The sequence below is a fragment of the Nerophis ophidion genome, linkage group LG16 (genome assembly GCF_033978795.1).
Source record: "Nerophis ophidion isolate RoL-2023_Sa linkage group LG16, RoL_Noph_v1.0, whole genome shotgun sequence".
In the NCBI taxonomy this organism is placed as follows: domain Eukaryota; kingdom Metazoa; phylum Chordata; class Actinopteri; order Syngnathiformes; family Syngnathidae; genus Nerophis; species Nerophis ophidion.
The window spans coordinates 2210346-2226069 of NC_084626.1; the positions used below are offsets into that span (position 1 = coordinate 2210346).

General features: G+C 40.4%; 1 protein-coding gene across 1 annotated transcript in view; it reads left to right on the plus strand.

Annotated features, from left to right (window-relative positions):
• The window catches only part of LOC133569972 (dihydropyridine-sensitive L-type skeletal muscle calcium channel subunit alpha-1-like), a 162475-nt gene that overhangs the window by 20508 nt on the left and 126243 nt on the right, over positions 1–15724 (plus strand). The window contains exons 5-8 of the mRNA XM_061922548.1: positions 8244–8396; positions 11830–12035; positions 12148–12251; positions 12330–12475. Coding sequence (XP_061778532.1) covers positions 8244–8396; positions 11830–12035; positions 12148–12251; positions 12330–12475 — 609 coding nt within the window. The remainder of the gene's footprint in view (positions 1–8243; positions 8397–11829; positions 12036–12147; positions 12252–12329; positions 12476–15724) is intronic.

Genomic DNA, 15724 nt, shown 5'->3' on the forward strand with positions numbered 1-15724 from the left:
CGGTACACCAAAATTTCGGTTCGGTACGTACCTCGGTTTAGAGGTCACGGTTCGGTTCATTTTCGGTACAGTAAGAAAACAACAAAATATAAATTTTTTGGTTATTTATTTACCAAATTTGTAAACAATGGCTTTATCCGTTTAACATTGGGAACACTATAATAATTCTGCCCACGTTAATCCACATTAAACTGCCTCAAGTTGTTGCTTTGATTAAATAAAATGAAAAAACCTTTCTTCTACATATAAAAAGTGCAACATTAAACAGTTTCCATTGAAACTGTTTAATGTCAACTCATGCTTAATTTATTACAGCATTTGAGAAGCCTGTAGTTGACTTTTATTATGTAAATGTTGTATTCAAAACTAGGCTGCTACATTACTAATGATTCATGTAACTATAGCTGAACAAATAGTACAATTGCAATAGGAGAGACTGTTCATGCCTAAACACAATGGAGTTCAATGAAATAACAGACGGACAGGGCTTTGCTGCCCCTAAAACACGCACACACACACACACACGCACACAGCAAAATTAGCTAACGTTACGCTAAAAGCTAATTAGCCCTCACCTCAGGCCTATACTGTGAGCGAGCTGAGCTGCAGTTTAAGTGTCTAGAAGGTCAACGGGCTCATAGTGATGTTTGCAATTGTTGTGACTGGGAAGGGTTTAGTATAATTTAGGTAGAGTGGGCTGCTCCCCTGCTAAACGAATATCTCTGCTCGATGCTGAAGCATTGACTACATCGTTCTGAAGTCTGAATACGCACTGCTGATTGACTTTGTATGTAACCAATCAGGTGGTTGTGTGGGCGGGACAATGCTTGCTGCTGAGACAGAGCCACAGAGGCAGAAAGCAGAGCAGCTTGTGAAGACTTCTGCTTCCAAACTCGTTCGGTACGCCCGCGTGCCGAACCGAAACCCCCGTACCGAAACGGTTCAATACAAATACACGTACCGTTGCATCCCTAGTAAAAGGTAAATAAAAACAGAATACAATGATTTGCGAATCATTTTTAACCTATATTCAATTGAATAGACTGCAAAGACAAGATACTTAACGTTCAAACTGGTAAACGTTGTTATTTTTTGCAAATGTTAGCTCATTTGGAAATTTATGCCAAAATGTTTTTAAAATAAAGCTGGCACAAGTGCTAAAAAAAGACCGAGAAAGTTGAGAAATGCTCATCAAACACTTATTTGGAACATCCCACAGGTGAACAGGCTAATTGGGAACAGGTGGGTGCCATGATTGGGTATAAAAGCAGCTTCCGTGAAATTTTCAGTCATTCATTCCCAAACAAGGATGTTGCGAGGTTCACCACTTTGTCAACAAATGCTTGAGCAAATTGTCCAACAGTTCAAGAACAACATTTCTTAACCAGCTTTTGCAAGGGATTTCACAATCTGCGGTCCGTAATATCAAAAAGTTCAGAGAATCTGGAAAAACCACTGCACGTAAGGGCAAGGCCAAAAACCAACATTGAATGCCCTCGAACTTCGATTCCTCAGGCGGTACTTCATCAAAAAGCAACGCCGGTGTGTAAAGGATTTCACCACATGGGCTCAGGAACATTTCAAAAAACCACTGTCAGTAACTACAGTTCGTCACTACATCTAAAAGTTAAAACTCTACTGTGCAAAATCGAAGCCATTTATCAACAACACCCAGAAACTGTAGTAAAAAAAACTGGCTTGCCTGTAGTCCAGACCTTTCTCCCATTGGAAATGTGTGGCACATTATGAAGCGTTGAACAACTTAAGCAAGAATGGGAAATAATTAAAACTCTACTGTGCGAAATCGAAGCCATTTATCAACAACACCCAGAAACCGTAGAAAAAAAAAACTGGCTTGCCTGTATTCCAGACCTTTCTCCCATTGAAAACGTGTGGCACATTATAAAGCGTTGAACAACTTAAGCAAGAATGGGAAATAATTCCACTTGAACAGCTTCAAAAATTGGTCTCCTCAGTTCCCAAAACGTTTACTGAGTGTTGTTAAAAGGAAAGGCCATGTAACACAGTGGTAAAAATGCCCCTGTGACAACTTTTTTGCAATGTGTTGCTGCCATTAAATTCTAAGTTAATGATTATTTGCAAAAAAAAAGTAGTTTCTCAGTTTTAAAATTAAATATGTTGTTTTTGCAGTCCATTCAATTGAATATAAGTTGAAAAAGATTTGCAAATCATTGTATTCTGTTTTTATTTACCATTTACACAATGTGCCAACTTCACTGGTTTTGGGTTTTGTAAAATAAAACACACATGCAGCACCATTGACAATAATAAGACATAACATGGCACTGAGGATTGAGGAAAACACAACCTGGAAGGCTTAAGAATAACAAAAATCTGAACAAAATAAAACATGAATAGAATATCATTAATAAAAAAACTGACAATGGTAAAACTATTAGTAGTAATAATAGCAATAAATAAAATAGAACATAAAATAATACAAATTAAGAGCCTGAGAGTGTATAATGTTCAGTGAAAAGGCTGATTAAAAAGGTCTAAAAATATCAAGGGTCTATGCCAGGGGTGTCCAAAGTGCGGCCCGGGCGCTATTTGCGGCCCGCAGCTAATCGTTTACCGGCCCCCCACACGTTCTGCAAAAATTGCATGATTAATAGTATTGCAAAAATTGAAAAAAAACATTTTAAAAAAGTGGAATGAGGTGAAATCTAATGAGAAAAAGTGTCAATGTTGACACAAAGCTGCCATGCAGCCAGTTTTTTTTACTCCTTTTGTCTTTATTTTATTTTTTTCCATTGCCCAAAACAAAAAAAAGGACAAAAAAAATCTATGTGATGATGAATTATTACTTAAAAATGATCACTTTTAAATGTTTTATGTGGAAAAAATATTGCATATGTTGTGTGGTTGCCGTATAAAAACATCAAAGGTTTGACAAAAGAGCATAAAACAAACAAAACAATATTTCAAACTTAAAATCGACAGATATATCGGAAGTTGATCTTGAAATTTAAGTGTTAAAAGTAAAAAAAAACTAATACAAATTCATCACTTTATGAGTGGGGAACCTTTCGGATCTCAAATATATTTAGTAGGATTTTATTTAACTTTTCACTGTCATTACTCAAAAATATTAAATTAAAATCAATAGTGTCCTGCATTATTGAGCTTTGACGGCTTTATTTGCTAAATAAAGGAACTCTCCTGAAGGAATCAATAAAGTACTATCTATCCATCCATCCATCCATTTTCTACCGCTTATTCCCCTTCGGGGTTGCGGGGGGCGCTGGCGCCTATCTCAGCTACAATCGGGCGGAAGGCGGGGTACACCCTGGACAAGTCGTCACCTCATCGCAGGGCCGACACAGATCTATCTATCTATCTATCCATCTATCTATCTATCTATCTATCCATCTATCCATCTATCTATCTATCTATCTATCTATCTATCTATCTATCTATCTATCTATCTATCTATCTATCTATCTATCTATCTATCTATCTATCTATCTATCTATCTATCTATCTATCTATCTATCTATCTATCTATCTATCCATCTAAATACCGCATATTTCAGTTTTACTATAAAAAACAAAGTTGTCTTTGACAGAAAAGGCATAAAACCTTATTTGTTTTACTTTATATCAGGGGTCACCAACCTTTTTGAAACTAAGAGCTACTTCTTGGGTACTGATTAATGCGAAGGGCTACCAGTTTGATACACACTTAAATAAATTGCCAGAAATAGTCAATTTGCTCAATTTACCTTTAATTTTATGTTATTATTAATAATTAATATATTTATCTTTGTGGAAACACTGGTCATCTTAATGATTTCTCACAATAAATATATATAGAAACAGATAAATATTTTTATAAATATATTTCGACTCTTTAAAATTCAAAATTCAACGGGGGAAAAAAAAGAAGAGAAATACTAGCTAATTCGAATCTTTTTGAAAAAATTAAAAAAATAATTTATGGAACATCATTTTTCCTGATTAAGATCAATTTTACAATTTTGATGACATGTTTTAAATAGGTTAAAATTCAATCTTCACTTTGTTAGAATATATAACACATTGGACCAAGTTATATTTCTAACAAAGACAAATAATTGTTTTGAATTTTAATCATAAGTTTGAAGACATATTTCCCAATTATTCTTTGCCGAAAAAACAGAAGCTAAAATTAAGAATTAAATTTAAAAAATGCTATTATTCTTAACAATACACAAAAATAAATTTACTTGAACATTGATTTAAATTGTCAGGAAAGAAGAGGAAGGAATTTAAAAGGTAAATAAGGTTTTATTTTTTCTATACAATTGTCTTTCTGAAAGTTATAAGAAGCAAAGTAAAAAAATAAATTAATTTATTTAAACAAGTGAAGACCAAGTCTTTAAAATATTTTCTTGGATTTTCAAATTCTATTTGAGTTTTGTCTCTCTTAGAATTAAAAACGTCCTGCAAAGCGAGACCAGCTTGCTAGTAAATAAATACAATTTAAAAGTAGAGGCAGCTCACTGGTAAGTGCTGCTATCTGAGCTATTTTTAGAACAGGACAGCGGGCTACTTATCTGGTTCTTACGGGCAGGGGTCACCGCGTTGGTGACCCCTGCTTTATATCAACCTCAAGTTGATATAGAGATTTACTGTAAACATTTAAAAAAAAAAAAAAAAAAAAAAAAATCGTATTTTTAACATTTTAGTGACTGAGACCCTCTATGCTCCCCAGGAGCCCTAAGGATTAAAAAAAAAAATCTTATTATGGTTTGAAAATGAAAAATATGAAAATGGCCCCCGCATGCTTAAATTTTTCCGTATGCGGCCCTCTGTGGAAAAAGTTTGGACACCCCCGGTCTATGCAGTCCTAAGGCTCTCTGGCAGGATGTTCCACAGGTGGGGGCCATCGTGTCTAAATGCCGCCTCACAGTGGGTCTTTGTTCCGGTATTATTGAGGTTAAGAAGTTAAAATGATGCCCTTGGGCTAATATGATAAAAGTAGGTCAGAGATTTGAACATTTAAAAACTAGTAAAAGAAATCTAAAATCAACCCTGAATAAAACAAAGTCTATGTAGCGACTTTAAAACTGGTGTGATGTGGCACCGCCCTTTGGTCTTTGTCAGCATGCATGCAACTGAGTTTTGTAATAATTGTCGATTTCTAATATTCTTTTTGGGAAGCCCAAGAGCGGGGCATTACGATTGTCTAAACGACAGGAAATTAAAGCACGCAAAAGCACCACCGTGCTGGCCTGAGAGAGATAAACAGGTGGACTCTGGCTATGTTCTTAAAATGATAAACAAAATTACGGTTGTCATTTTTTTGATATGCGGGATAAAAGTCAGCTTAGAGTCCCTTTCAGATTTTTCATGGATTATGTTGGTTTGAAATAATGTAATTGTGGTCTTTCTGACCCTATAACTAAACTCTTATGTTTAGTCCTGGTTGAGCTCAGACTTTTGATGTCTAAAATGCAGTTAAAAGGGGGTATCCATTGTACTCTTTATAGCTCGGTTGGTAGAGCAACTTGAGTTTTCCAGGTTCGATCCCCGCTTCCGCCAACCTAGTCACTGCCGTTGTGTCCTTGGAGTAGGCACTTTAACAACCTGCTCCCAGTGCCACCCACACTGGTTTAAATGTAACTTTGATATCGGGTTTCACTCTGTAAAACTGCTTAGAGAAACTAGAGAAAAGCGCTACATACCGTATTTCCTTGAATTGCCGCCGGGCATATAGTATCAATCAATCAATCAATCAATCAATGTTTATTTATATAGCCCCAAATCACAAATGTCTCAAAGGACTGCACAAATCATTACGACTACGACATCCTCGGAAGAACCCACAAAAGGGCAAGGAAAACTCACACCCAGTGGGCAGGGAGAATTCACATCCAGTGGGACGCCAGTGACAATGCTGACTATGAGAAACCTTGGAGAGGACCTCAGATGTGGGCAACCCCCCCCCAGGGGACCGAAAGCAATGGATGTCGAGCGGGTCCAACATGATACTGTGAAAGTTCAATCCATAGTGGCTCCAACACAGTTCAGTTCAAAGCGGATCCAAGACAGCAGCGAGAGTCCCGTCCACAGGAAACCATCCCAAGCGGAGGCGGATCAGCAGCGTAGAGATGTCCCCAACCGATACACAGGCGAGCGGTCCATCCTGGGTCCCGACGAGCGGTCCATCCTGGGTCTCGACTCTGGACAGCCAGTACTTCATCCATGGTCATCGGACCGGACCCCTTCCACGAGGGAGGGGGGGACATAGAAAAAAAAAAAGAAGCGCCAGATCAACTGGTCTAAAAAGGAGGTCTAGTTAAAGGCTAGAGTATACAGATGAGTTTTAAAGTGAGACTTAAATGCTTCTACTGAGGTAGCATCTCGAACTGTTACCGGGAGGGCATTCCAGAGTACTGGAGCCCGAACGGAAAACGCTCTATAGCCCGCAGACTTTTTTTGGGCTCTAGGAATCACTAATAAGCCGGAGTCTTTTGAACGCAGATTCCTTGCCGGGACATATGGTACAATATATGCGCCTGCCTTAAATTACTGCCGGGTCAAACTCGCTTCACAAAATAATTAGCGCATGCTTAGTATTACCGCCGGGTCAAACTCGTGACGTCACGAGTGACACTTCACCTGACATCATTTTCAAAATGGAGGTGGCTGATTTCAATACCGGTAATTTGAAATCGCATATAGGGAAGAAGATTAACAGCTATTCAGTAGGATTTAAGGTCCAAGCTATTGAATACCGGTATGCTAAAAAGAACAGTAAGCAGCTATGTTTTATTAGTAAACCTCTGGAGCCGACAGACAGGCAGGGCACGCCCAAGATGGCAGCGAGGAGACGGAGAGCGAGCGGAGAGGAGGAGCGGAAGAGCGACCTGGACTGAGGTTTTATTGAACCTTAAACAAAGTCAAACTGCTCAAGCCATGTCCTTCCTTGGTGGTCCTGGGAACCCTCAAGACGACGGCTTGAGACCGTCACCATACCGTAGCTGCGCCTGTCAAATATGAGTCATTAAATGACTCCCGCCCGACGTGAATTGTGCTTGGACGGATATGACGCGGCGGTTGCACGACATACCTTTCAGGATGTAACACCTATGCTGGCTATGTAAACAACCGGGCTGAAATAAAGTATGTTCCAGTCCTAAATGCCCAGTGTATTATTTATACAACAACACTTCCTCGTGGTAGCGGTGGGATAAAGAGATCACCCACGGAGCAGAACGGGAGGGGGAGTTCTCCGAGGGTAATTCTGTCGTCGCCCCCGCACTTCAGGAGCCGAGCTAACTGATAGCAGTTTTTTAAACTGGACTTTCAATCGAAGCAGGAGGTAATAAAGGAAGATCTCCATTGAGACAGAGAGACTTTTAAAACTGAAGAAAGATAAGGATAACTTCTATAAACAAGTTATCGATGCTTTTGATCAGAAGGGGCTGGCATGGATTTAATTTATAAGTAAAGGTAAGACCATAAAAACATTTTTTGTATTAAATGTGCTTTTCATGATGGTATCCTTACATCACACTCAAATTATTACTGCATGCCTTTGGTAAGTGCCGTAGTGAGAAGAGGTTTTAAAATAATTAGCGCATACTTACTTTTACCGCATGCCTTTGGTAAGCGCAGGAGTGAGAAGAGGTTTTAAATTAATTAGCGGCAATTCAAGGAAAAACGGTAAATATAATTCACTTCACTTCACATCTTACCCCCTTACAAATACACAAACAGTCCGTAATTATAATTATGGTATGTTTATTTTACAGGACAGAGGAAGAATGTCGAAAAAAGACATTTAATGAAAGTTATAAATTAAAATATATTTGAGTTAAGTACCATATTTTCCAGACTATTAAGCACACCAGGATTCAAACCACACCTACTAAAAAAAAATACATACATTAAAAAAAAAAAAAAAGTATTTTCCATATATGAGCCGCGCCGGACTATAACCCACAGATACATACGCTGTGAAATCAGTTATTTCAATATAAATATTTTATAAATGTTTGTTTACATAACTTAATTGTTTGCAAACGGTGTTTGTAACATGGTTGAAAAACACTGATATAGAATATAAGACTAATAGTGAAGGGAGAAGTTTGACTGCTCGTTTGAATGTCGTTGAATCTTTTGAAATTTATTCAATTAATAATGGAGACTATAAAGAATAATGCTGTTGGTGGAAAGTGGTGGATTGATGACTTGTAGTTTCTTCCTAAAATGTATCCTGTTTTTCTCCTCAGGCCTGCAAGTGGTGATGAACTCCATCCTAAAGTCGATGCTTCCTTTGTTTCACATTGCTCTGCTCGTCTTTTTCATGGTCACAATCTACTCTATTATGGGACTGGAGCTCTTCAAGTGCAAAATGCATAAAACTTGCTACTACAAAGGCTCAGGTAAGTACTACTCACAACAGTGTTTGGCACTTGCCATGTACCGTATTTTTTGGACTATAAGGCGCACTTAAAATCCTTTAATTTTCGCAAAAACTATATATATGTATATAAAATATAACCCGGTGTGCATAATGTACGGCATAATACTAGTTGTGCTTACTGACCTCAAAGCTATTTTATTTGGTACGTGGTATAATGATAAGTGTGACCAGGAGATGGCAGTCATACATAAGAGATATGTGTAGACTGCAATATGATGACCGTAAACAACACCAACATGTCCCATTGAGAATAGAGAACATTACAAATGGCGCTCAAAAATCTGTCAAAATGTTTTAGTACGACTTCGGTAAGCTAGGAAGCCGCACGGCTTGATGGATTGTCTGCGAATTAAACATACAAGTATTATTATGGTGTGTGTATAAGGATCGAAAAATGGCACCTATTAGCAGACATTGTACCTGTAGATTTTTTTCGCAATATTATGCAAAACCGACTTTTCTTACCTTCTGGGACCTGCTGATGTGAATTTCGGATCTGCCTAAGTCCTGAAAATGTGTGTGGATCCGCAATTATAGTCCGTGCCGACACCGTAGTCATAAGCTTCTTATTTCTTCTTATGTGGTGTTCAACTTCCATTGTTGCCATTTCTAATATAAAGTAGCATAAAGTTATCTCTTATATCCATCAGTAGACTAGCTATCAAAGCGCTAAAAACTGTAGTGAGTTTACGTTATTCACCCAAGGAACTTTAGTTATTAAGGGGTTCCGGTCGGACGTTTTTTTTACGGGACACGTTTTCGGCGTTGATGTTGCATTATTGAGCCAGCGATGAGAAGGTGCTGCTCCGTTATCGATTAAAGTAAAGTCTGAATATTATTAAAACAGTTAGCGCCATCTTTTGACACTTTTTCCACTCCCGTCCTTGCACGCTACACCGCTGCAACAAAGATGACGGGGAAAAGACGCTGTCGAAGGTGAACCACATAGATAAGACCGCCCACAAAACGGCGCATCCTGAAGAGACGCTCAGAAAGCTACTTGAAGATGATCTGTAAAACATCATCTATGCAACACTTTCATCAAAGAACCACCATTACATGTTATGTAGACCAGTGTTTTTCAACCTTTTTTGAGCCAAGGCACATTTTTTTGCGTTAAAAAAAATCAAGAGTCACACCACCAGCAGAAATCACTAAAAAACGAAACTCAGTAGACAGTAAAAAGTCGTTGCAATTTTTGGATATGACTTAAAACCATAACCAAGCATGCATCAATATAGCTCTTGTCTCAAAGTAGGTGTACTGTCACCACCTGTCACGTCACACCCTGACTTATTTTGTATTTTTTGCTGTTTTCCTGTGTGTAGTGTTTTAGTTCTTGTCTTGCGCTCCTATTTTTTTTTGTATTTTCCTGTAGCAGTTTCATGTCTTCCTTTGAGCGATATTTCCTGCATCTACTTTGTTTTAGCAATCAAGATTATGCCGCGACACAGTGGTTGAAAAACACTGACGTAGACCAACAAGAAAGTGTTTTAAATTTATAAAAATAATCATAATATGACCCCTTTAAAGGCCTACTGAAACCCACTACTACCGACCACGCAGTCTGATAGTTTATATATCAATGATGAAATATTAACATTGCAACACATGCCAATACGGCCTTTTTAGTTTACTAAATTACAATTTTAAATTTGCCGCTGAGTTTCTTGTTGAAAACGTCGCGGAATGATGACGCGTGTTTGTGACGTTATTGGTTGGAGGGGACATATTAGCTCAGCACCACTTACGACTTAAAAGTCATCTCTTTTCATCGCATAATTACACAGTATTTTGGACATCTGTGTTGCTGAATCTTTTGAAATTTATTCAATTAACAATGGAGACTATAAAGAATAATGCTGTTGGTGGAAAGCGGTGGATTGCAGCTGTCCTTAGCAACCGAGACACAGCCTGTGTTTCTTTGTTTGTTGTGAAGCTTTAACACAGAGCGGTCAAGCGAATATGTTTCTCTACGTCAACCAGCATGTTTTTGGAGGGGATAATTGTGATATTAAGTCAGCTCTTAGCGGAGACGTGAGTGCAATATGCATACTCCAGCAGTAGCTGTCAGAAAAGGCAGCTGTGAGCTTGGCTCCTCGGCTTCTCTCTGAGACACTGCGTGTTCACCACAGCCATCCGACTTTGAGGTATGTATTTACAATCTCACTAAAACACTATTAAAACAATAAGCAGATAAGGGATCTTTCAGAATTATCCTAGTAAATGTGTCTAATTACATCTGAAACGCTCACACTGCCGCCGCCCGGAGCCGTCGCTTTTTATTTATTTATTTATTTATTTATTTTCTAGTTCTTTCACTATCAATATATTCATCCACGAATCTTTTATCCTCGCTGAAATTAATGGGGAAATTGTCGCTTTCTCGGTCCGAATTGCTCTTACTGCTGGTGGCTCACATTATAAACAATGTGAGGATGTGAGGAGCCCTCACACCCGTGACGTCACGCGCACATACTTCCGGTAAAGGCAAGGCTTTTTTATTAGCGACCAAAAGTTGCGAACTTTATCGTCGATGTTCTCTACTAAATCCTTTCAGCAAAAATAGGGCAATATCGCGGAATGATCAAGCATGACATGTTACGCCTGTTTGGCATTCCCTCGAGGATGCGTCAACAAGTGAACACAGCAAAGGTAAGATATAAACAATTTATTTAACGAAAATGATCTATGAAACAAAACACTGGTGCTAATAAAAGGCAAACCAAAGACGTTAGCATAAAAGCCAGGATATACAACAATGAGAACTAAACTGGCACGTAGGCACATAAAAGAGTAAAACAAAACATACAGCTGGAATGAGCAAATGGCTTAGCGTGAAAAGCTAGCGAGAATATACATAGGTAACTTGTTGCGTGAAAGCAATTTATGAACCCAGAAAGAATAATGAAAAGGTACGGGCTTAAATAGGGAAGTAATGAAAAGTGACAGGTGTGCAGGGACCGTGATTAGCAGGTGGGATCAATGAGCAGCCATGGTGGAAGTAAGAGGGTAGAACGACGGAGTGATACAACAACTGGAAGTATAAACAATAATATGTGGTGATCCAAGTAGCGGATCGCAACATGCTATCCCCGTTTAAATAAGAAAATCTCATTTCAGTAGGCCTTCAATGCGCTTTATAATCCAGTGCACCTTTTGTATGAAAAAAGACCTGAATAGACCCGCTCATCGGCAGTCCTATGGTCCGAAAATACGGTAATGGGATTTTTTTTTTTTTTAGAGCTGCTTCGGTTGATTAGAAGCATTTTCTGGATGAACACAGCTCAAAAGAAGGGTTGCATTCAAAACCATAAGTTACCTTGAAAAAGGTTTTACCACTTTACAAATTGCGATATTTCCTAGGATTAATCCATTTCCCTTATGCTCAGACATCGTTGCTACAGAGGAGAATGAGAAGCCGGCTCCGTGTGCCCAAGCGGGAAACGGGCGTCGTTGCACCATCAACGGCACAGAGTGTCGGGCTGGTTGGCCTGGCCCAAATAATGGCATCACTCACTTTGATAACCTGGGATTTTCTATGCTGACCGTGTACCAGTGTATCACTACACAGGGATGGACTGATGTTCTCTACTGGGTAATACGTCTGAAAGACATTTTGTCACGTAAACTACTAAAAGTTATTTAGTTGGGCTTTGTTAACTGTGTTTCACTGACGAAAACATGACATGAACGTGTTCCGATAACAGGTAAATGACGCTATCGGAATGGAATGGCCTTGGATCTTTTTCACCACACTCATCCTGGTTGGTTCCTACTTCGTGCTCAACTTGGTTCTGGGTGTACTTAGCGGGTAGGAAAATCACTAAAAACCTGAAATGTTTTGGTGTATTTGTATGGTTTGGCTTTACGTTAACCTTTTCCCTGCTAGCGAGTTCACCAAGGAGCGGGAGAAGGCGAAGTCTCGTGGAGAGTTTCAGAAGTTGAGGGAGACCCAGCAGCTTGATGAGGACCTGAAGGGATACATGGAGTGGATCACTCAGGCTGAAATCATGGACAATGACCAGGAGGGACAGAGTAAGGCACACAGAACACAACTAAGATTGATTGTTATAAAAACAACTAAAGACAAAGACCACAGCTAGAGACCCATACTGCTTTTAACAGACTAAACTTGTATTTGTAAACTGTGAGTTTGCTAATCAATCAATCAATCAATGTTTATTTATATAGCCCTAAATCATCAGTGTCTCAAAGGGCTGCACAAACCACAACGACATCCTCGGTAGAGCCCACATAAGGGCAAAGAAAAACTCACCCCAGTGGGACGTCCGTGATATGCCTGATTTGCACTCCAACAAGTCGATAACATCAACAAAGCACACTTTTGTGCATTCACGCACAGCATGAAACATTTGGTGGACAAAATGAGACAAAGAAGGAGTGGAAGATTTTATGTGTAAACAAACTGTTACACCACAAGCCCTAACGACATCCTCGGTTCAGGGCCCACATAAGGGCAAGGAAAAACTCACAACCAAGTGGGACGTTGATGTGGATGACAATGAGAACCCTTGGAGAGGACCGCAGATGTGGGTGAACCTTGCCCCCCTCCAGGAGAGACCGGATGCAATGGATGTCGAGTGGGTCTAACATAATATTGGGAAAGTCCAGACCATAGTGGATCTAACATAATAGTGAGAGTCCAGTGCATAGTGGGGCCAGCAGGAGACCATCCCGAGCGGAGACGGGTCAGCAGCGCAGAAATGGGCTTGGCCACTTAGTTCCAGTGAATGGAACTTTGAATTCTCCAGGATAGGAATTGGATGGCGCTTCAAGTTCATCAATCACTCAATGTTTACTTATATAGTCCTAAATCACAAATGTCTCAAAGGGCTGCACAAGCCACAACAACATTCTAGGCTTAGATCGCACATCAGGGCAAGGAAAAACTCAACCCAATGGGACAATGAGAAACCTTGGAGGGACCACAGATGTGGGGACCCCCTCCCTGGGCGACCAGTGCAATGGACGTCGAGTGAATCTAGCATAATATTGTGAGAGTCCAGTCCATAGTGGATCTAACATAATCGTGAGAGTCCAGTCCATGGTGGTGTCAGCAGGAGACCATCCCGAGCAGAGACGGATCAGCAACGCAGAGTTGTCCCTAACCAATGCACAGGCGAGCGGTCCACCCCGGGTCCGGACTCTGGACAGCCAGCACTTCATCCGTGGCCACCAGGAGAAAAAAAAAGAAACGGCAGATCAAATGGTCTAAAAGTTGGGTGTATTTAAAGGCTAGAGTATACAAATGAGTTTTAAGATGGGACTTAAATGCTTCCACTGTTAATGACAATCAGTAACAGAATAAATCAAGACAAAGCCAGGTTGTGGAGTTTGACCACAGTATGCTTCTCTCAATTCACATATAATTGGTACAAAACGCCATATAAGTGATGTGTTGTCACAAACCTGTTATACAGTCTTAATATTAGCCATAAATTGGGGCATATTTCACCTACTTTTTTTTCCCCTCAATACAGTGAAGTGAATTATATTTATATAGCGCTTTTTCTCTAGTGACTCAAAGCGCTTTACATAGTGAAACCCAATATCTAAGTTACATTCAAACCAGTGTGGGTGGCACTGGGAGCAGGTGGATAAAGTGTCTTGCCCAAGGACACAACGGCAGTGACTAGGATGGCGGAAGCGGGAATCGAACCTGCAACCCTCAATTTGCTGGCACGGCCACTCTACCAACTGAGCTAAACCGCCCCGACAGTATTGGGGTTTCAATCTTTTGTCAGATATTCACACTCCCATGCATACTTGCCAACCCTCCTGATTTTTCTGGGAGACTTCCGAAAATCTCGAGGGGCAACCATTCTCCGGAATTAATCCCAATTTCCAATTTCTAATTAAAACAATATCGGGGCCGTGCCTTAAAGGCACTGGCTTTGACGTCCTCTACAACCTGTCATCCCGTCCGCTTTTCCTCCATACAAACAGCGTGCCGGCTCAATCACATAATATATGCGGGGTTTGCTGTTAGCGGGGTGTATAAAATAGCCAGGAAGTGTCATGAATACAAAGGATTATGGGTATTTGTTGTGTTGCGTTTATGTTGTGTTACTGTGAGGATGTTCTCCCGAAATGTGTTTGTCGTTCTTAACTGGTGTGGCTTCACAGCGTGGTGCATATTACTAAGAGTGTTAAAATGGTTTATATCACAGCCATTAGTGTACTCTGTGTCACCCAGTATGCCTTGCAGTCGTGTGCGTGTTGCCGCGGAAGCCACACACAACATGATTCTGGACTAACAAGCAGATTGTACTTGTTGTAGTAGGCGACAAAGCCAATGGCTTCATAGCACGCCCTAAAACGTATTGTCTGGGTGACTGCCGGCAGTCATTCAAGAGAATAATAGCATCTCTTAGAGCCTTTTTCGCTTTATGACACGGGTCTTAAATGGCAGTTTGAATGGCAAAGGATACAAAACACAGAACCATGCATATCAAATATTTCTGGATGGTTCAACCGCCACCCGCCCGAATCTAATTAAAATCTATTTTTTCGTCATGTCAACCGCCCGACCCGCGGTTTATCCGCGGACTCCCCGGATGAGACCGCAAACCGCGCATCTCTAATACACGCACATGAACGAATGCAAGGCATATTTGGTCAACAGTCATACAGGTCACACTGAGGGTGGCCGTATAGACAACTTTAACACTGTTACAAATATGCACCACACTGTGAACCCACACCAAAACAAGAATGACAAACACATTTCGGGAGAACACCCGCACCGTAAAACAACATCAACACAACAGAACAAATAACCAGAACCCCTTACAGCACTAACTCTTCCGGGATGCTACACATCTCACGAATTCGGAGGTCTCAAAGTTGGCAAGTATACTCCCATGACCTAATAAAAATAGGCAATGTTTTCTGTCTTTATCACGATATGTAGCTGGAAGTCGTATGCCGAGGCGTTCCCTTCGTCAGGTGCGGCGAGAGGCTGCTGCTCACCTGCTCGTTAAGATGTTGCGGTCTCTGCGCGCCAGTCTCGACGCACGGAAGGGACCACGGATGCTCGTGCTGGGGAATCTTGCGGGTTTGCCTCGACTGTAGCGCCATGTACTGCCAGTCGGGCAGTAACAGCCTCTTCGTCATCAGAGGCAGGAAACTTCTCCTGTTGTCCTCGTTACACGAGGAGTCAGAAGGAAGTGGCCCTGAAAGGCGACTCTCTGGAGCCCATTGCGGTAATCCCACGGAGCTGGGTACTCGCACGTCACAGGAAGACCAGCAGGCTGAAGAGGA